Source organism: Thalassophryne amazonica, chromosome 3 (genome assembly GCF_902500255.1).
Source record: "Thalassophryne amazonica chromosome 3, fThaAma1.1, whole genome shotgun sequence".
NCBI lineage: Eukaryota > Metazoa > Chordata > Actinopteri > Batrachoidiformes > Batrachoididae > Thalassophryne > Thalassophryne amazonica.
In genome coordinates, this window is record NC_047105.1 from 89,708,597 (window position 1) to 89,730,740 (window position 22,144).

General features: G+C 40.1%; 1 protein-coding gene across 2 annotated transcripts in view; it reads left to right on the top strand.

The window, feature by feature from the left end:
• Positions 1-20: 20 nt before the first annotated feature.
• Positions 21-22,144, top strand: part of stx18 (syntaxin 18) — a 40,035-nt gene continuing 17,911 nt past the window's right edge. For both annotated transcript variants that reach the window (XM_034167051.1, XM_034167052.1), the window contains exon 1: positions 21-240. In XM_034167051.1, coding sequence (XP_034022942.1) covers positions 61-240 — 180 coding nt within the window. In that variant the 5' untranslated portion in view covers positions 21-60. The remainder of the gene's footprint in view (positions 241-22,144) is intronic.

Genomic DNA, 22,144 nt, shown 5'->3' on the forward strand with positions numbered 1-22,144 from the left:
CGCACGTGTCGCAGGAGAATGAGGTCAGCGGCGGTGACGTGTCGTCTGTGTTTATAGTTTATGGTTTATAGCAGCGCTGTAGCAGGGATGGCTGTGGATATAACTTTGCTCTTCAAAGCCAGCGTTAAAACTGTAAAAACGCGAAACAAGGCGATAGGAATCGGGTTCGACTCCATCAAAGACGAAATATTGAAGAGGAGCAGACCGAAGAATGGCTTCAATCCCAAGGCGAAGGAGGTGGTATGTGTCCCCCTGAGCTAATGATAGCTGGCTCGCAAGTAGTGAACACTGATCTAACTTTCGGAAACTTTTGTAAATGGTTTATCTCGGAGAGACCGTGCAGGTATTTATCAGTGATTGATTTTATTTCACCAAGACACAAAAAAACAAAACTATTATTAAAACACCACATCATAATCCAACAATTTCAAGAATGTTTTAGCAGAGGGAGCAGTAGAAAGTCACAAAGTTCTGACTTATTTCCAGTAGTGGACCCTCTTTCTTTAACTTGACAGTCTCATTAGAGAAAAATGCTATTTTTGTAATAGAGCGATATTTCATGCAAACTGTACTCGTTTTTGAATTCACAGCCATCCTGCTTTGTGTGCACCTGATCTTGTCAGATCTCTTGAAGTGGAGTGGGTCTTGATTAGTACTTGGTTGGTAGACGTTTGGAAAGACCAAGGTCTGTGTTTGTTACATCCGCCAAAGACGTAATATAATCATCGGTGTTTATGTATTTGTCTGTCTGTTAGCATGATTACATCAATACTACTGCACTGATTTTTAAGAAATTTTCACCACATATACATATTGAGTAATGGAAGAAATGGTAAATGGACTGTATTTATATAGCGCTTTTCCATCTGCATCAGATGCTCAAAGCACTTTACAATAATGCCTCACATTCACCCCGATGTCAGGGTGCTGCCACACAAGGCGCTTACTACACACTGGGAGCAACTAAGGGATTAAGGACCATTAAACCATTAAGACTCCATTGAATTTGGAAGGTGTTCCAGATCTGGATTCTGGACCAAGATTTCACTTTATATAGGGTTTGAAGAATTACGTCAAAGCTACTTCACGGATTCTCACCAAATTTGCACTAGATATTAGGGCATGGAAGACTCCACTGAATTTTGGAGGTGATCCGGATCTAGATTCTGGATCAAGATTTCACTTTATATAGGATTTGAATGAATGAATTTATTTATCCGGCACACAGATGAGCACCAACAAAGACATAAAAGGAACATAAAACAAACATAAAAGGAACAAAACATAAAAGGAACAATGTACAGAGAATCTGTGTGGCCGAAACGGTGAAGGCAGAAGCAGGGCTTATAAGCACCCTCCCTTTATACCATTAAAAATAAAGAATGTATACATATATAAATATATATACTCATGACAACTATACAAAAAAAGAAAAAGAAAGTGCATGAACAATTTAACTTAATCAGTCACTGAAATTTCAAAACACAACCAAATAAGTAATAGTGAACAATGACAAAAATGGTAAACCTAATCCTTCAAACTATAACTGGTAAATATGTTCTTTTTGTAAAGGCTTTTAAAACCAACCAATGTACCAAGTATTTTAATATTATCAGGACAATTATTCCAAATATTAACACCCCTGGCGGTAACAGTAGTACGGATCTCAGTTTCTCAAATAATAATGTTCCTCTCAAACTGTAGCTGGAATCCCTCATTTTAAACAGATCCTGGACATGTAGAGGCAAAAGCTTATTTTTGACTTTATATGTACTTTATATCTGTATTGTAATATAATCAACCAAGTCCCAGAATTTTAAAATTTGCAGACAAACAAATAACAGATTTGTTGGCTCTATTACTGATAATTCTTATAGCTTTCTTTTGCAACAGAAAAACTGGCTTAGTATTAGTTCTGTATGTATTTCCCCAAACCTCGACACAATATGTCATATATGGAACAAGTAATGCATAATATAAAGTGGTTAATGCATGATGGGAGAGGAAGTCTTGGGTTTTATGCAGAATTGCAATGGCTTTTGACATTTTAGATTTAACATAATTAATATGCATTTTCCATCTTAATCTATCGTCAGTATAAACACCAATAAATTTTGTATCTGTTATAGTTTCAGTTTCAATATCATGTAATAATAGATTTTTGCTTAAGTTCCTGGACTTATTCCCAAATATGATACACTTAGTTTTACCAAAATGGAGTGATAATTTATTTAACTCGAACCATTGTTGAAATTTATGTAAGTCGTTCTCCATCTTGTCCAGGAGCTATCCCAAATGATCCCCACTACAAAACACAGTTGTATCATCCGCAAATAAAATACAACTTATGTACTTGGAAAACAAACATATATCATTAATATACAAAAGAAACAACAATGGCCCATGGACTGAACCCTGGAGCACTCCAAGAAATCAGAATTTGTCCCACCAATGTGGACACACTGATACCTATTGTCTAAGTAGCTCGCTATCCAGTCATGTGCCAATCCCCTGATACCATACGAGGTCTGTTAGAAAAGTATCCGACCTTATTATTTTTTTAAAAAAACATATGGATTTGAATCACGTGTGATTGCGTCAGACAAGCTTGAACCCTCGTACGCATGCGTGAGTTTTTTCATGCCTGTCGGTTGCGTCATTCGCCTGTGAGCAGGCTTTGAGTGAGGAGTGGTCCACTCCTCTCGTCTATTTTTTTATTGCGAATAAATGTCTGAACGATTTGGAGCTTTGCTGCATCAATTTTTTTCCAGAAACTGTGAGAGACCTCCAGGTCCATCTCATGCACAATCAGATATTCACACGACTGGAAAGCAACCAGAATCCGTCTGAAATCCACCTGAAAGCCGTCCTGAGAGACCAACACCGAGGTGTGACGCAATCACACATGATTCAAATCCATATGGTTTTTTAAAAAAATAATAAGGTCGGATACTTTTCTAACAGACCTTGTACTTCTGTAATTTGTCCAGTAGCAAGGTATGATCTATAGTATCAAATGCTTTCTGTAAATCAAAAAGCCCCCACAGTATATTGCTTATTTTCAATTGTGTTGGAAATTTGTTTCGATGACATCCATTACAGCTAATGAAGTAGTGCGATTCTTTCTAAAACCATGTTGTTGCTCGCTAAGGGTATGATGTTTAGTTAAAAAAATCATTAAACCTAATTACAAATACCTTTTCCAAAATTTTAGAAAATTGTCGTAAGCGGGAAATTGGCCTATAATTTGAAAAAAAACATGCTTGTCACCAGATTTGAACAATGGTATCACTTTCACTACATTCATTTTGAAAGGAAATTTTCTAGTCATTAATGACAAATTACAGATATATGTTAAAGGCTTAACAATGCAATCAATAATACTTTTAACCAAAAACATATCAAAACGGTCACTATCAGTTGATTTTTTTTTTTCCCCTTAAGTTTATTAACTATGTAAATAATTTCTTTTTCATCCGTTCCTTTAATGAACATTGAATGAAGAACTGTTTCTATTGTTTTCTGTGATCCAAGGAGCACATTTTAGAAGATACAATTGAATTTGCTAAGTTTTTATCCATGTTAAGAAAATAACCATTAAAATGATCTGCTATAGCTTTGTTTTCTTTAACAGTTGTCAGTATTTGTATAAAAACAGGCAGGGTATTCTGTAACAACGTTTTTCTTAATTATTGTTTCATTTAAAAACCTCCAAGTACTCTTTATATTATTTGTTTTATTTTTTTCCAGTAAATCACTATAATACTGCCTTTTACACAATCGCATAATGTATGTTAGTTTGTTTTTATGTGTCTTTATATCTTATCTTGGCTTCAATTGTTCTAAATTTTAAAAACTGCTTCTACAAATATTTTTTCTTTTTACATGCATTCTAAAGTCCCTTAGTGATCCAAAGATTATCTTTGCTTAGCTTATTTCCATCTTTTAACACACAAAGGCAATGTCTATCATGTCTATCATATAAATTGGAAATAATAGAAATTAATGATTCGTAAGATTGATCTACATCCTCAGTGTAAATGTCACTCCAATTTTGCTGTATTAAATCCATTCTAAGCTTTTCCATAGTTTCCTTTGTTATTTTCCTTGTGAAGTTTGTAATGTTAATATGGTCAATTTTATCGACTAATGAATTGAAAGCAACAAAACAGGCAGATGGTCACTGATATCACTAATGAGAAGTCCACCCATTATATTTCCCACGGCAGTTTGTCAATATATTGTCAATAAGTGTTGATGTATTCTTGGTTATTTGAAGGATTACATCAAAACTACTGCACAGATTGTCATAAAATTTGATAGATATTAGGGCATGGAAGGTGCCACTGAATTTTGGAGGTGATTCGAATCCGGATTGGCAGATGCCAGAAATCTCGGTTTGCTCTTGTTTCTCCACATAGAACTCAAGTTGCTTTAGGAAAGTCATCCGGCATAAAACTTTTGCCAAATCGTAGTGCACAGCTGTACTTGAACTGTTAGGGTGACCCCGAGCAGCCAAAAGACAAACAGCCACATGCATATTCCGCTTGCTTTTTACTTTAATAGTGTAATGTAATGGAATAATCAAAAACAAGCAGTTAATGTTGTATAAATGATGCTGTCTTGGTGACAAAGCCAAACTTTAAAATTTTTATTCAGATTTTTGCAACTGCTTTACTAATTTCTGTAATTGATTTCTGAATAGTAATCTTTAATTTCAGACGGTTTGAAATGTTAAAATTCCCTATCTTAAAATGTCTGATTTCAAAGCACTCCAGTTCTGACATCAGATGTAAACAGGTAAATGGACAGAGCTGGAAAGGATATGCAGCAGGTTAGGGTGGTAAAAGATGCAGATGGTAATGTGCTGACAAGCGGGGAGTGTGTGTTAAGAAGGTGGAGGGAATATTTTGATGAGCTGATGAATCAAGAAAATGAGAGTGAGAAAAGGCTGGGTGATGTGGAGAGAGCAAATCACGAAGTGCTGGGGATCCAACCCAGTCTCACGTGTTTTTCGTGCTCCAGTCACGAAGTCCAAAATTTTTTTTATCTTACTATTACTAAATCCACCCCTACCCCAAACCGTAACCTAACCCTACCCCTTCCGCTAACCATAACCCCCCGCATCACTTTTAATTTTGTGCACCTGTCACGGAATGTATTGGAATAAATTAGTGCTCCCATTATGAAAATTTTGTACTTTTTCTGACAATATCACAAACCAATAGATTAATGTATAGCCTATTTTGTGATGCTGAATCACGACATGCCGTGAAATATCGGAGTGGGGATCAGTAAGTTAAATTTATTTTCAATTATATAGCACCAAATCACAACAAAGTTGCCTCAAGGCAGTTCACGCAAGTAAGGTCTAACCTTACCAACCCCTAGAGCAAGCACACAGGTGACAGTGGTAAGGAAAAACTCCCTCTGATGATTTGAGGAAGAAACTTCAAGCAGACCAGACTCAAAGGGGTGACCCACTGCTTGGGCCATGCTATCGACATAATAGACAATACAGGAAATTATACCGGAAATTTTGGGAGACCATGCTGGTGCACAAGACGGGAGGCCTGCAGAAGAAAACACCCACTCCTATCTCTGGATTAAACAGGGAGAAAAAAAAAACAGAATCAGGCAGCAGAAAGACAATAAATACATTATAATTTCTCAGCATTTTCAACAAGAAAAACAGAAGAATTAATAAGGCGATCACCAGCCACTACCCCCAAGCTTTACTAAAAGACCCAGACTTTAGATAAAGTTGAGGCCGCGGCCCACTCTGTTTAACAATAAAATGAGTTTAAAAGTTTAGAGAGCATAGTACCATACTATGCCAGTATGCTAGCCATACAAAAGGTAAAATAAGTGCTTCTTAAGTCTGGACTTGAAAGGCTCTACAGAATTTAACTCTTTTATTGACACAGGGAGATCATTCCACAAAGCAGGTGCATGATAAGAGAAAGCTCTGTGACCCACAGACTTTTTATTCACCCTAGGGACACAAATTAGTCCTGCACCCTGAGAACGCGGAGCCTGTGTCGGTATGTAGGGTTTAAGTAAGGAGGGGCTAGTCGGTCAGTAATTTTATAGGTTTGTAACAGAACCTTAAAATCTGATCTAACAGGGACAGGAAGCCAGTGAAGAGATGCCAAAATAGGTGTAATGTGGTCAACCTTTCTGCTTCCTGTCAAAACTCTGGCAGCAGCATTTGGAGACCCCTAATGCTGGACTGCGGTAAACCAGAAAATAGAACATTGCAGTAGTCCAATCTAGAAGAAACGAATGCATGAATCGGGGTCTCAACATCAGCCATAGACAGGATGGGATGAATCTTCGCTATATTTCTCAGGTGGAAGAAAGCAGTCCTCGTAATATCTCTAATGTGGCGGTCAAATGACAATGTGTAGGATCAAAAATTACTCCAAGGTTCCTCACTTTGTCAGTGTGATGTATGATACACGAGCCTAGGCTAAGTGTTAGTTGGTCAAATTGATGCCAGTGTCTCACTGGACCAAGAACCATCATTTCAGTCTTGTCAGGGTGTAAAAGTAGGAAATTGCCTTTTCACTGATGCAAGGCAATCCTGTAAGGATTTTATGTGGATGAGATTACCAGCAGTATCATCACCATAGCAATGAAAGGTAATCTCACCATAGCAATGAAAGGTAATCCCAAAACGCTGCAATATGTGCCCAAGGGGTGCTATATAAAGGGAGAAAAGCAGGGGGCTTAAGACAGACCCCTGTGGAACCCCAAATTTCATGTCACTAAGGTTGGAGGTAGTGTTATTGTATACAACCCCCAATTCCAATGAAGTTGGGACGTTGAAATGTATGAAATGTAAATTAAAAACGAATACAGTGATTTGCAAATCCTCTTTAACCTATATTCAATTGAATACACCACAAAGACAAGATATTTAATGTTCAAACTGATAAACTTTATTGTTTCTGTGCAAACATTTGCTCATTTTGAAATGGATGCCTGCAACATGTTTCAAAAAAGTTGAGACAGTGGTATGTTTACCACTGTGTTACATCACCTTTCCTTCTAACAACACTCAGTAAGCGTTTGGGAACTGAGGACACGAATTGTGAGTGTCATGATTGAGTTTAAAAGGAGCATCCCCAAAAGTCTCAGCTGTTCACAAGCAAAGGTGGGGCGAGGATCATGACTTTGTGAACAACTGTGTGAAAAAAATAGTCCAACAGTTTAAGAACAATGTTTCTCAACATTCAATTGCAAGAAATTTAGGGATTCCATCATCTACAGTTAATAATATAATCAGAAGATTCAGAGAATCTGGAGAACTTTCGACACGTAAGCGACAAGGCTGAAAACCAACATTGAATGCCTGTGACCTCAGGCGGCATTAAAAACCCAACATCATTGTGTGAAGGATCTTACCGTGTGGGCTCAGGAACACTTCAGAAAACCATTGTCAGTTAACACAGTTCGCCGCTACATCTACAAGTACAAGTTAAAACTCTACCATGCAGAGTGAAAGCCATACATCAACAACATCCAGAAACGCCGCCGCCTTCTCTGGGCCTGAGCTCATTTGAAAAGGACAGACACAAAGTGGAAGAGTGTGCTGTGGTCTGATGAGTCCACATTTCAAATTGTTTTTGGAAATCATGGACGTCGTGTCCTCCGGACAAAGAGGAAAAAGACCATCCAGATTGTTACCAGTGCAAAGTTCAAAAGCCAGCATCTGTGATGGTATGGGGGTGTGTTAGTGCCCATGGCATGGGCAGCTTACACATCTGTGATGGCACCATCAATGCTGAGAGGTACATCCAGGTTTTGGAGCAACACATGCTGCCATCTAAGCAACGTCTTTTTCAGGGATGTCCCTGTTTATTTCAGCAAGACAATGCCAAGCCACATTCTGCACGTGCTACAACAGCGTGGCTTCGTAGTAAAAGAGTGCAGGTACTAGACTGGCCTGCCTGCAGTTCAGACCTGTTGCCCATTGAAAATGTGTGGCGCATTATGAAGTGCAAAATACGACAACAGAGACCCTGGACTGTTGAACAACTGAAGTTGTACATCAAGCAAGAATGGGAAACAATTCCACCTACAAAGCTCCAACTTAATTAGTGTCCTCAGTTTCCAAACGCTTATTGAGTGTTGTTAGAAGGAAAGGTGATGTAACACAGTGGTAAATATACCACTGTCCCAGCTTTGTTTCTCCTCTATGTGGACGCCCAGGAAACGGAAGTCCCCCCAGTGAGAATGAGCTGAATGCCTGTTTTATTTCTACTGGAGTCTATGATTAGCTCATTGGTTTTGGGATGTGGACTGTGTTCAGGAGCAGGTTGCCATTGCAATGCAATGGCAACCTGCAATGCAATGCAATGCCAATGCATATTTGTGTGTAAATGTTAATTTACTGAAATTGTTTAAACTTCACTTTTATCTTTGTTCAGTCAATGGGTATATCCAGTGTTACAATTTCATCAAAATGTACACCTTATAGAAGGATAACCAGCATCTTTGCTGCATACAATCAGGTATATAGATCAGTGTTTGGATAATGATATGTATTTATTTTGATTTTGATTGTGCACGCCACCACAATGGAGCTGAAATTTTACAGTCAACCTGTCCTTGTAATGCAGACCACCCGGACACCCATGCCAAATCTGAAGACAGTATAGGCTTCTGTGACTGTGATTGGAGAATCTCAAGTGCAACTGTTGTGTGTTGCATCACCAGCTTCATGATAACAGAAGGATTTTCCTTTAAAGATGTGAAATTTCACGTTGTTTGAAAGTTCTCTACTCCACACCATCATTAGGTTGTGTCTGGTGATATAACAGATAAAAACTGCACTGTTTCTCCAGTCACAGCTGCGGTAGCCTATAACTTCCTCAGCGTTGTCATGGGTGCCTTGTTGGCTTCCCACACTAGCCTTCTTCTTACATGTCCAGAACTGCTTATTTCTGATAGGGTTATCATGCAGCATCATTTGTATGTCTTAATGATTTATGTGAATGATGCCCAAGACATATGCAGTGACTTTGTTAGTACATGTATCCACCCTCTGACTCAGCTAAAGAAAATTGTAGTACATACTTGTTTTGTGCAATAGACCTTATCACAATGAGGTTTGGAGCTCTTTGTGCACATGCTTTAATGTTGAGGTACCTGGATATACAACATACCACTCAAGCACTTTAACAGTTATCAAAACAGCGGACCCCCTGTAGTATCATTAGCGTTCCTTAAAATAGTTTTTAATATCTCACACCACTTACCTTGTGAACTTACACCCGGCTGAATGCACATTGCAATATTCAGAAATGATAAGCCACAGCTCACAGGGCCACTCACTCTACCTTGATGGGCAATGCTTGAAAGTCCAGTGTTATCATGGTAGAGAGACAGTGAGATCGAGAAGTGGCCAGGAAAAAAGTTGGCTGTGGTCACATCTGTTCAATATGTCAGGGAGTTTTTTCACAGTTATAAAATCATTTTGCCATCACATCAAACTGATAGTTGTTTGGAATTGTCCTCCTCATCATTGACTTCTTGCAGTGTAATGCTATGCTCTTAACAATTAGCCTTATTACAGATCTCAACTAATTCTGCCTTTTTGTCATTGTTTGTCGTGATTTTTTTTTTTCCAGTACCATCTGTTTGCTATAAATGTCAGGCATCCTTATGAACAAAGTACAACATTCGTGTTTTGCATCTCTCTATCTCCGGGTTGACGCATCAACCCAAAGATACCTGGAGATATCCAAAATTGAGGAAATATGTATTAAATGGCTGTATTCTTAAATGGCTAAACCAGTTTTTTGTGAAACCCTTTGAATTAAAGCTGAAGGTTTCGCTACAGGGACATGTTAACTGTTTAATTTAAACTCTACTGCTGTGGTGCACAGATCCCAAAATGCAAGGAAAAAAAGGGAAGGAAGGAAGGAAAAAAGTCAGTTGACAAAATAATTAGGGATTCACCGATCCACAATTTTTCACTTCCGATCCAATCCCGATACCTGAATTTGGATATCTGCCGATACGATACTTTTTTCGGAAGCTGTCCCTGAGTCTGTTTGTCCTAGTTTTGATTGACATATACCGTCGGGCCGAGGGTAGTAGGTCAGACAGGTGGTTGTTGGGGTGGGATGTGTCTTTGATGATGCTGGCAGCTCTGCTGAGGTAGCAAGAGCTGGCAATGTCCTCCAGGCTGGGCAGAGAGCAGCTAGTGATCCTCTGGGCCATGTTAATCACCCTCTGCAGCGCTCTCCTGTCTGCTGCTGAGCACCCCGTACCACACTGTAATGCAGTACCTCAGGATGCTCTTGATGGTGGCTCTGTAGAAGAACACCAGCAGCTTCTCCTCCAGATTGTTCCTCCTGAGCACCCTCAGGAAGTGGAGTTGCTGCTGGGCTTTCTTCACCACCACTGTGGTGTTGGCAGTCCAAGAGAGGCTGTCAGAGAGCTGTACTCCCAGGAACCTGATGGAGCTGACCCTTTCCACACAGTCCCCACAGATGTAGAGTGGGGTTGGGTCAGCCCTGCCCTTTCTGAAGTTCAGGATTGTTTCTTTTCTTTTTGTGGTGTTCAGTGGCAGGTTGTTAGCTGAATACCACGCTGTCAGTCGGTTGACCTCGTCTCTGTAATCAGACTCATCCCCCCCCTGAGATGAGCCCAACCACGGTGGTATCATCTGCAAACTTTATGATGGTGTTTCAGAGATGGGTCAGAGAGCAGTCGTGAGTGTAAAGAGTAAACAGGAGGGGGCTCAATACACAGCCTTGAGGGGAACCGGTGCTGAGTGTGATGGTGAAGGAAAGGTGGGGGCCAAGTTTCACAGAGTGTGGGCGGTTCGTGAGGAAGTCCTTGATCCTCTGACAGATGGGGGTGGAGATGCCCAGATGTGTCAGTTTCTGGACCAGGTTCACCGGGATGATGTGGTTGAAGGCTGAGCTGTAGTCCAGGAAGAGCATCCTCACGTAGCTCTCCTGGTGCTCCAGGTGGCTCAGCATGGTATGGAGCGCTGTGGTGATAGCGTCCTCTCTGGAGCGGTTTGCCCTGTAGGCAGACTGGTGGGGGTCCAGAGTGGGAGGCAGGCAGGCCCTGATGTAGTGAGAGACCAGTCTTTCAAAGCACTTCATGACCACAGGTGTAAGTGCAACAGGCTTGTAGTCATTTATGCTCTCCACTGCTGACTTCTTTGGGACTGGGATGATGGTGGAAGATTTGAGGCAGAGTGGAATGATGACCTGTGACAGAGACAGGTTAAAGATGCAGGTGTAAACTCCAGCTAGTTGGTCAGCACACACTTTCAGTACCTTGCCAGGTACACCATCGGGGCCGCCCGCCTTCCTGGGGTTCATCGCCTTCAGCACACGTCTCACTTTGTGCTCCTGAAGTGTTAGTGTGCTGGAGGGTGGTGGGTGTGGAGTTGCTGCTGGTCTGTCTGCTTCGAAGCGGGCAAAGAAGCAGTTCAGCTCCTCTGTCAGCAAGGAGCTGGCAGAGGAGCACAAAAACAAAAAAGTTTATCAGTTTGAACATTAAATATCTTGTCTTTGTGGTGTATTCAATTAAATATAGGTTGAAGAGTCTGTGAGAAAAGTATCCGACCTTATTATTTTTATTTCTTCTCCGTTCTCTCACCACGTCCTGGGTCAACAGAGGCTTAAATTTGGAGGTTTTCAGCTTGAAACAGGATGACGACGTCGCCTCAGAGCGCTGCGCGACGTCCCGCTCCGTGGGAAGTCCTTACAGCGATAGAAACAATCCAAAATCTCTCATCAGCCGTTAAAATGTACACCGAAAACCAGCTGAATTTCTCGAATGGTCTACACTCGGATGTGCCTCACAGTTCTTGAAAAAATTTTGATCAAGCACAGTGCCAGTCTCTCAGCAACTTCTCAGACAATGAAAATCCGACGAGGGGGCTGGACCACTCGTTCCACAACGCGTGCTCACAGGCGAATGACGTCACCGACAGGCGTGAAAAAACTCGCATGCGCACGAGGGTTCAAGCTTGGCTGATGTAATCACACGTGATTCAAATCCATATAGTTTTTTAAAAAAAATAAAACTGTCGGTTTCTTTTCTAATAGACCTCGTATTCTGTTTTTATTTACATTTCACACAACGTCCCAACGTCATTGGAATTGCGGTTGTACATTGGTATTGGAACCCAATACCAGTCCAGGATTGGATTGGCCCCAAACCCAAAAAGAATTATGTTTGATTGCACATTTGTGTCCAAGTCATTCTGTACACCTTGGAAATACAAGGTTGAGCACCTTTTTACCCTCTGGACTGTTAACTACCTTAATTCTTCATGGCATAGATTCAGGTGCTGCAAATGTTCCTCAGAGAGTTTGGTTCAAATTGACATGATGACGTCACACAGTTGTCATACCATTAATCCACCACCAGCAACCTGAAGTGTTGATCTAACACACGATGCATCAGTGCTTTCTTGTTGGTTTGCCTAATTCTGATGCAACCACTGCAAAAAATTAGACTCATCAGAGCAAGCAAAAGTTTTCTAATCTTGTATTTTCTAACTTTGGTGTGGCCTTAGTTTCCTGTTCTTTGGTGACGTAATTAAGAAATTTTAGAGAAAAAGTCAAAAGTCTGGAATGGGTGGCAGTGGCTGCCCACAGTAGCAAGCTCAGCCAAAGTCGGGCCAAAGTCTTGACATTTTGTTGAAATGGCGATGGGATGTGGCTTTCTGTTTTTTTTTGTTTACCCCAACTTGTAAAATTTAACCATTTTAATTTTATTTTTTTAAGGTTGGTGGACTGGGTCCCTGCGTGATTTTTTTTATTTTATTTTTATTTTATTTAGTACATTTACCTCTTATTTGACATAATATTAGTGTACTTACCAAAGATATGGCTGAAATTAGCTGAAAATGAATTAAATCTGGCAGGTCCCAAAACACCAAAGGTTTTGGGTGTCTTCTCATCAGGCATCCCGAGACTGTATACTTTGGGGTGGGGCTAACTCAGCAATTGAAAATGTGATTTGTATGCAATAAAAATGTCATGGAAGTAACAAAAGATTTGATTGGATGAAGTAATGGATGGCAAAATATATATTTTCCTTTTTTCGTCAATTGACATCAAAGTTGAAACTTACCCTAATGTATATTTAACAACTAAAATGTTCAATCAAATATTACTCTGTGTCTTTGTTGGACTATTGCAGTGCTGCACTAAATGAACTTGATAAGCCATATAAAAATGTCTTAAACTGTCAGACATGCAGTATACGTTTGATTGACTTGAATGTGCTTGTAATGTGTTCTGTGCAACTGCAATATCTGGGGAATTATAAGTATCATATCCTGACTCCATATCAGCAAATACTTATTAAATGACTTTGATCAGGCTCAGGGACAAAAAAAAAAAAAAACCTGACCAGGACATCCATAGAGCTCTCTAATTAGCTTTATAGATCTGGGGGGAATCTCTTGCTTTAAAGGACAGAGACATTGCCAGAGGTTGACTGTCGGAGATGGGTGGTTCGCAAATAAAAAGCTTTGCTCCATGTCATGAGTGTTGGCTATACAGCCAGACGTCTGTGGCCTGACATAAATATGAATACAAACCTCTTCAAAGGCACCTTGAAGAACCACTTTATGCTTCCCTGGGGGAGTCGCAACTTTAACTTGTACCTGATGTCTCCAGCCATCAGTTTGAGGCGGTCATGAGCACAGTCATAGCAGCATTGCAAAACCTTTTTGTTATATTTTTGCACTCCTCTGTTGCAAGTGATATTAGAAATGGTGGTTTAATAAAGGCAGGGGTGATGAGTCTATGAAACTCAAATATATTCTGTGGTGCCGGCCATCTGCTCTAACCATCCCCCCGTCTGCCATGCTCTATAGATATAATCTCCAACCATCTCATTGAAAGAGTTATTAGAAAAATTGAAATTGCGAGTTTGGAATGTCCTGACTGGTTGCAGTTGTGTCATGGTTTTGTCCCACATTTCTCCCAAATCGGCTATACACTCTTCTCTCTGTATAACTTGAAATAGGCAGATTCCCCCCCCCCCCCCCCCCCCCCCCCCGTGCAAGAACTCTCTTCACATGTATGATTCCATAAACATGCTGCAATAACATTTTCTTTCAGCTCTCAAACAATTTCTTGGAGAAAGCCGATCCTCCCAAGAGCCAGTGATTAAAGGTGGAAGATCAAAACAGAGAAAATATTAAATTAGGTCTTCAGTAACAATGTTGACGGCCGGCACCTAATGCACAGCAGATGTGGGTGCCCTTCAAGACATGCATAACTCCCTGAGTTTCCAGTGAAGCCTCACAAAAATACAAAACACTAAATGAAGACAAATAGGGCATATGAGGCTTTTTTCACTTCCAGTAGAGCTTATCAAACAAAGAAACACACTTTTTCTTTTTCTTTTTTAAACAGAAATGATAATGTGTGATCAACTAATAACAGGTTCAGTGTTTGCAGGGTGAGATTTATTCAGAGAAAACTTTTACCTTGTAGGGGTCGGTTAGGGGCACTGTGATCTCCATTTCACTGCTCACCTCCTCTGTGTACTCAGCATGCAGCCCTTCTCGTGTTTAAATGGAGGAGGTCACTCTAAAATTGTTAAATTGTGTGTAGAAAATAGTGCCTGCTTTCCCACTGTGCCTGTAATAACGATATTCTAAAATTGGCTCCTCTTTATGGTATTTTCTTTGAAATCTCGAAAAGTATGGCCATCGCCCAACACTTAGTATATTGTAGCATTAGAGGGGGCTCTACACATTTTATATTGCAATGGTGCGTTCATGTTTTCCCAAAACATTTAGCTTGAGTTTTAAGAATCTGGTTTATTTATAATATGTGTGTTCGTGGTGTTTAAATTTCCTTGTGTAAAATATCCCTTATTATCAGAATTTCCATCTAAAGTATGTTTTGGACAAAGGCTCACTGCATAGCCTAAATAATGTTACGTTTCATTAAATTAATATTTCACCCTTTCGCAGATTGGCCCAGAATCAAGTTAGTTTTAGAGAACAGTTATCAATGTTTCCTCAATAGGCTAAGAATATAAATTATTAAATGATCAGTGTTAAATCATGGATGAGTACAAACACAACATCTAAATGATAGAGAACAATCTTTGAAAACAGTCTGTAAGGTAACTCTTCTCATGGCTTTCAGTCATATCATGCAAGTGAAACTGGAAAACATCTCCCATTGTTAATGCTTGATTTTATCATGTTAGTCAGCTGATGGATAACCACTACAGCTCCAACATTCAAAAGGTATACACCATAGAGCTTCAAGGACTGACCAACAAAAAAAAAAAAAAAAACCATGTACGCCATTTTAACACATACTTACTTGTTTAGTTTTATATTTTGTTGTAGCCCTCCAGCAAATTCATCAGCAAGATGTGATCACATAGGTACATCGAAAGTATGGATTTTATATATATATATATATATATATATATATATACCGGTAGGATCTCAATTAATTTACTGTAACAAAACAATTTTACGTGACAGAGTCGATCTATGTTTTAAAATGGCCACCGGAAAAGGAAATGCAATGCATCATGGGCACTGTAGTATGACGGCCATCCTATAGTTCACGCTGGTCGCGATAACCAATCAGAGAACAGAACTTTGGATGCGTATTCCTCACCTCACCCACAGCGTGTGAAGCTGACGAACTCTGTGCTTGCTGTTATTCCGGCTTGGCGAATAGAACAGCTTCAACCCTTGGATATCAATGTGAGCAGAGTGTTTAAGTTGACGCTGAGAGCTGCGTGGGAGCATTGGGTGAGCGATGGCGGAGGATTAGCGTGTGCACTTGGAAGGAGCTGGCGTCGATGATTGTGAAAAGCGTTTGAAGCAGACGAACATGGGGTTTATTCCGGGACGGCTAACAAGACAGCTTCAACCCTTGGATATCAGTGTGAGCAGAGTTGACGCTGAGAGCTGCATGGGAGCACTGAGCGACGGCGGAGGATTAGCGTCTCCACTTGGAAGGAGCTGGATCGACACCGCTGGGAGGTCATGAGCTGCGCAGGTAGGCGCTGCATGGTTCGGCTCGCAATGTGGTCCGCAAAATACAAACATATCCGTAGGTAAAATGCAGCTCACGAGAGGGCACTCGAGGCTTGTGTGACTGTTCCTGCGACTTCTGACTACCATAGAAAAATAAAAATTTTAACGTTACTGATAACATAACAAGACAACGGAGAAGGCCCGAAAAAATGCCACCAAAAAGAAAATCATACTCTGCAGATTACAAGTTGCGACTGGTGAAATATGCATCCGAAAACGGTAGCCGTCACAATATTATCATCTGAACTTTTCATGTTAACATACCTGTATGTCCATGGGACTTATAGTCCAGTGGACCTTATTTATGGTTTATTTTTCTTTATAATGGATAAAGTGGCTGGTGCGACTTATACTCCGGTGCGACTTATTTATGGTTTGTTTTTCTTTATAATGGATAAAGTGGCTGGTGTGACTTATACTCCGGTGCGACTTATAGTCCGGAAAATACGGTATATATATATATATATATATATATATATACACTACAGCAACAGGTAATAAATTATTGAAGCTTGTAATCAGTCAAGTTTCAGATCTTTCTGATGTACTGTCACTCCCCTAACCTAGATCAAAATAACAAAACGTAGTATATGCTTTTTCTCATACAGAGGCGTCAGCTCTTAGTTAGACTAGAGTTTGGCGTATTAATGCAATTTTACTTTGTTTTTATGTCAGGTGTAATAGTAGTGCTGTTTAAATAATAGCAGAACCTCAGCATTCAGCAATGTTGATGAAAAGCTTTAAGTCAGAATACTTTGCTTCCATACTTTTGACTTTATTGGTGCTTGGCTAATACATGACCCATATAGACCCCTAATAACACCACCATTCTGATTTTTCCTCTCAGATAAAGTGTGTTCTCTACTTCAGACAGACTTGTCTGACATCAGCTGACAAGGTGCGCATTTTGCAGATGGGAAAATTACTTTTGTCGGACAAAAACAAACACGAACATATGGAATCAGTTCCTCATACTTTTCCTTGGTCTGTCATAGTGTGACTGGGGCTTAAGTAATATGTGTTTAATAATGACTTATCATTTAATTTTACTTTTATCATATGCTATACACTTTTTATGTGGAAAATGCTTTTGGTTTATATCCTGTCTTGTGTTGTGTAGATGTTCACTGGACTACATTTGAGAAACTAATGTAAAAAAAACAGTGAGTTTCCTTTCCAAGAGTACTTCTTGTGAGTTTATTTCAGCTTACAAAATTATATTGAACAACTTTGTAGTCTGCAATATAGTGAGGGAAAACATAAGAGAGAATGAAAAGCAAACATGGAGAACAGTGATGCACTGTGATTTAAAACTCAAGGTGTGGAACGAGCATAGATTTTACATTTTAAACTGAAGTGAAACATGGCCATGACAGCAGTGATGTAACAGCCAAGTAGTGGCTTTTCTAAAAGCCAATATCAAGGTGTGCATGGTTTGACATTAGCTAAATATCAGCACTGAGAAAGAAGTTGTCAACCTATGGTTCACAAGCCCAGCAGTCCAGAAAAATATTGACCGTAAGAATTTTGATTATCCAGAAAAAAGTACTACAACCCCTGGCAAAAATTATGGAATCACCGGCCTCAGAGGATGTTCATTCAGTTGTTTAATTTTGTAGAAAAAAAGCAGATCACAGACATGACACAAAACTAAAGTCATTTCAAATGGCAACTTTCTGGCTTTAAGAAACACTATAAGAAATCAAGAAAAAAAGATTGTGGCAGTCAGTAACGGTTACTTTTTTAGACCAAGCAGAGGAAAAAAATATGGAATCATTCAATTCTGAGGAAAAAATTATGGAATCACCCTGTAAATTTTCATCCCCCAAATTAACACCTGCATCAAATCAGATCTGCTCATTGACATTGACCCTATGCCATGACATTGACCCTATGTGTCTTTTTGCAAGGAATGTTTTTGCTCTATGGCAAGATGCATTATCATCTTGAAAAATGATTTCATCATCCCCAAACATCCTTTCAATTGTCCAAAATATCAACATAAACTTGTGCATTTATTGATGATGTAATGACAGCCATCTCCCCAGTGCCTTTACCTGACATGCAGCCCCATATCATCAATGACTGTGGAAATTTACATGTTCTCTTCAGGCAGTCATCTTTATAAATCTCATTGGAAAGGCACCAAACAAAAGTTCCAGCATCATCACCTTGCCCAATGCAGATTCGAGATTCATCACTGAATATGACTTTCATCCAGTCATCCACAGTCCACAATTGCTTTTCCTTAGCCCATTGTAACCTTGTTTTTTTTCTGTTTAGGTGTTAATGATGCCTTTCGTTTAGCTTTTCTGTATGTAAATCCCATTTCCTTTAGGCGGTTTCTTACAGTTCGGTCACAGACGTTGACTCCAGTTTCCTCCCATTCGTTCCTCATTTGTTTTGTTGTACATTTTCGATTTTTGAGACATATTGCTTTAAGTTTTCTGTCTTGACGCTTTGATGTCTTCCTTGGTCTACCAGTATGTTTGCCTTTAACAACCTTCCCATGTCGTTTGTATTTGGTCCAGAGTTTAGACACAGCTGACTGTGAACAACCAACATCTTTTGCAACATTGCGTGATGATTTACTCTCTTTTAAGAGTTTGATAATCCTCTCCTTTGTTTCAATTGACATCTCTCGTGTTGGAGCCATGATTCATGTCAGTCCACTTGGTGCAACAGCTCTCCAAGGTGTGCTCACTCCTTTTTAGATGCAGACTAACGAGCAGATCTGATATGATGCAGGTGTTAGTTTTGGGGATGAAAATTTACAGGGTGATTCCATAATTTTTTCCTCAGAATTGAGTGATTCCATATTTTTTTCCTCTGCTTGGTCTAAAAAAGTAACCGTTACTGACTGCCACAATCTTTTTTTCTTGATTTCTTATAGTGTTTCTTAAAGCCAGAAAGTTGCCATTTGAAATTACTGTAGTTTTGTGTCATGTCTGTGATCTGCTTTTTTCTACAAAAATTAAACTGAATGAACATCCTCCGAGGCCGGTGATTCCATAATTTTTGCCAGGGGTTGTAATAGGAAACTTTACAGGACAAAATTATTTTTTATTTATGATATGCAATATTTGGTAGGCACGGTGGCTTAGTGGTTAACACTGATGTCTCACAGCAAGAAGGGCGTGGGACCATTTCCCACCCTTTCTGTGTGGAATTCGCATGTTCTCTTCGTGTCTGCGTGAGTTTCCTCTGGGCACTCAGGATTCCTCCCACAATCAAAAACATACTTATTTAGGGTCTGCTCCTTTCTCTGCCCCTGACCAAGGCAGCGTCTCCCCGAGCCCCGGACTGTGGCTGCCCACTGCTCCTCGTGGTTGGATTGTTTCTAATTGTAATAGGATAGGTTAAATGCAAGGGGACAAATTTCGTTGTATGTATGTATGTGCAATGACCATAAAGGCCCTATTCTATTCTGTTTTTGACAATTGTGTCATTAGCATGGCCCAAGCAGAGGGTAACCCCATTGAGTCTGGTCTGCTTGAGGTTTCTTTCTCAAATCAACAGAGGGAGTTTTTCCTTACCACTGTTGCCTGTGTGCTTGCTCTGGGGGTTGGTAAGATTAGACCTGACTTGTGTGAGGCGCCTTGAGGCAACTTTGTTGTGATTTGGCGCTAAATAAATGAAAATAAATTGAAAAAATTCTGTTGTACAACAGCTGTGAAAGCTTTTTATTAAATATATAGCTATTACAGGAATTGCGAACAGTCCGAATGTAATATTGCTTTATTCCTACATAAGTAGTCACATTTAAGAATTCTGTAATATCTAGAACTACCCTGGTACTAATTCTACTTCTACTTACAAATTTTCTTATAATGTACTGTATGGTTGATTTTGACTGTAACTGTTTGAGTCCACATAATTTTTAGCAGTTCAGATGCCTGATTAAATCTGATATTTTATGCTTTATTTTATACACTTTTATCAAATTTAATTACACATTCCTAAAAACATACATGGATGTATAAACCAATTAGAAATTTTACAAGACTAAAACCCCCATCACACATGGCAAGAATGTGCAGGAACCATGCCCGACACGGCAAATACTGCCATAATCCGATGCAGTCTGGAGGAAAAGAGGCGTGGTCAGCAGTGTCAGAACACATCCAGATTACCTTATCCACACCTGCACAATGGCATCCAAAGTGCATGTAGACAACAGTTTAGATGACACAGACTGCTGTCAGATGGCCATAAAAGGCACTGAAGACTGCCCGATGTCCAAACGTCTGGATGGCAAACACAGGACCAGAGTGGGAGGGAGCGCTGTATTCCTTACGTGCACGTTCCTGCAGTGCACACTCATGGGGCTGAAATTATCACTCAGCCGTGTGCATGCGTACGTGCGTGTGTGCGTTTATGCATAACGCTGCATGAACCACAAAGCGCACGTGCGGGGTGCACATGGGCGCACACCACTGTGACAGCTTTGCTGAAAGTTTGCTGGCAGTGGGCCAAGCAGTCCCATGCATAAGACAGAGCCTTTCCAGGGAACTTTAATTTATTTTTTTTTTTTTTGCTCACTTTAGGAGCACAACGCAACTCTGGACACCGCGATGGTTGGATTATCACATGGGATTTATTTTTGCATGGTTCATTCCAGCACAGAGCAGCCAGGTGAGAGGATTTTAACCACAGGCTGCGGTCCCGGCTCCACGTCCACACTGCGTTCCTGGACCATTATTGGAGGTGAGATTCATGTTTATTAATGCTGTCATGGCCTGGCACAACAGTTCCATGTCAGAACTCCTACAGAGTTAGAAGGTGATCACATATTAAAAGGTGAGATCCATTCAGCTCCGAGCCTGACACATGCAATGACGCATTACTGCACACCACAGAGAGGCGCAGTTGCCCGTTTATATACAGGTATAATGGAGACAGTAGTTCACATTCTTTACATCACCCATGGGAAGGAATGGAATATCTGCTCTTAAGGTCTATTGTGGCTGTAACAACCTCTTCAGATTTTCGGCGGCATGTGCACAACATTTCAACAGTTCCTTTGTGCTCTGGCGGAGGCGGGTGGACATTATTATACGTGGCACGTGCAGGTCATACCAGCAGGCTTTGCCATGCCAGATCCATCTTGAGGTTCCCTCGTATGCACTCAGATCGTTTCAGATCCTGTTTTTCCACCATCGAAACATGTGAATTGCGGTCAGATGGTCCTCAGATTGCACATGGACCGCCGTCAGATAGGTGTCCCATCTCAACGGCGCCCAGAGGGTTTTGACCATGTGCATCACACTCGGGGCCGCCGGACAATTTTGATCAATTGTGTAGACTCTCTCAGATGGCTGCCAGAACATTTTGGAACTGAAACACGACACTTTTCGGATGCGAGACGATTCGTCATTCTGACACCATTCTGCGTGATGCTGGCTATGTGTGACGGGAATATAAATACCAACAAAAGATTTTGTCTTAATGACTAATTCATACAAATCATACTAATCTTGTTCACGTTGGGATTTTTTTTTCTACTTTCCCAACTTTTGTTGTCAATGAAGTTGAGGTTCAAGTAAATTCACGCATCACTGATTTCATGAACTGTTTTAACAACCCCTAATAGACTCTGTGATAACTGTACCTGCTTTTTCTAGATGACAACTGTCATCTGTCACATGTTATCACCTTCGTCCTTCATACCGTAAACATTAGCCATTTTGTCATTTATTGACCTTTGCCCGCTCATTGGCAGGGGATGTGATCACCTCACCTCTGTTGACTGGTTTGTCTCTGTAGACAGAATAACAGGCATAGATGGATTCATAGACTTTTTTGTGTTATTAGATTTTAGTTCTTTGACAAAGTAATTACAATTTGACTATGATCCTTATGCAGACTCTCTTAACAAAATCCTGGGCAGTGAATTTTGACATGTTGTCGTCTGTCTCTGGTGATTTGCCTCTATTTGTTGGATGACATTGGGAACAGTCCTACAGAATTTGATCTTTATTCTATAGGTTTTGTTTTTAATAAGTTTTTAAAACATGTTAGTTCATATCCTGTTATATAATGTAAGCCCTTTCAGCTGCTCCCTTTTTTCTGCAT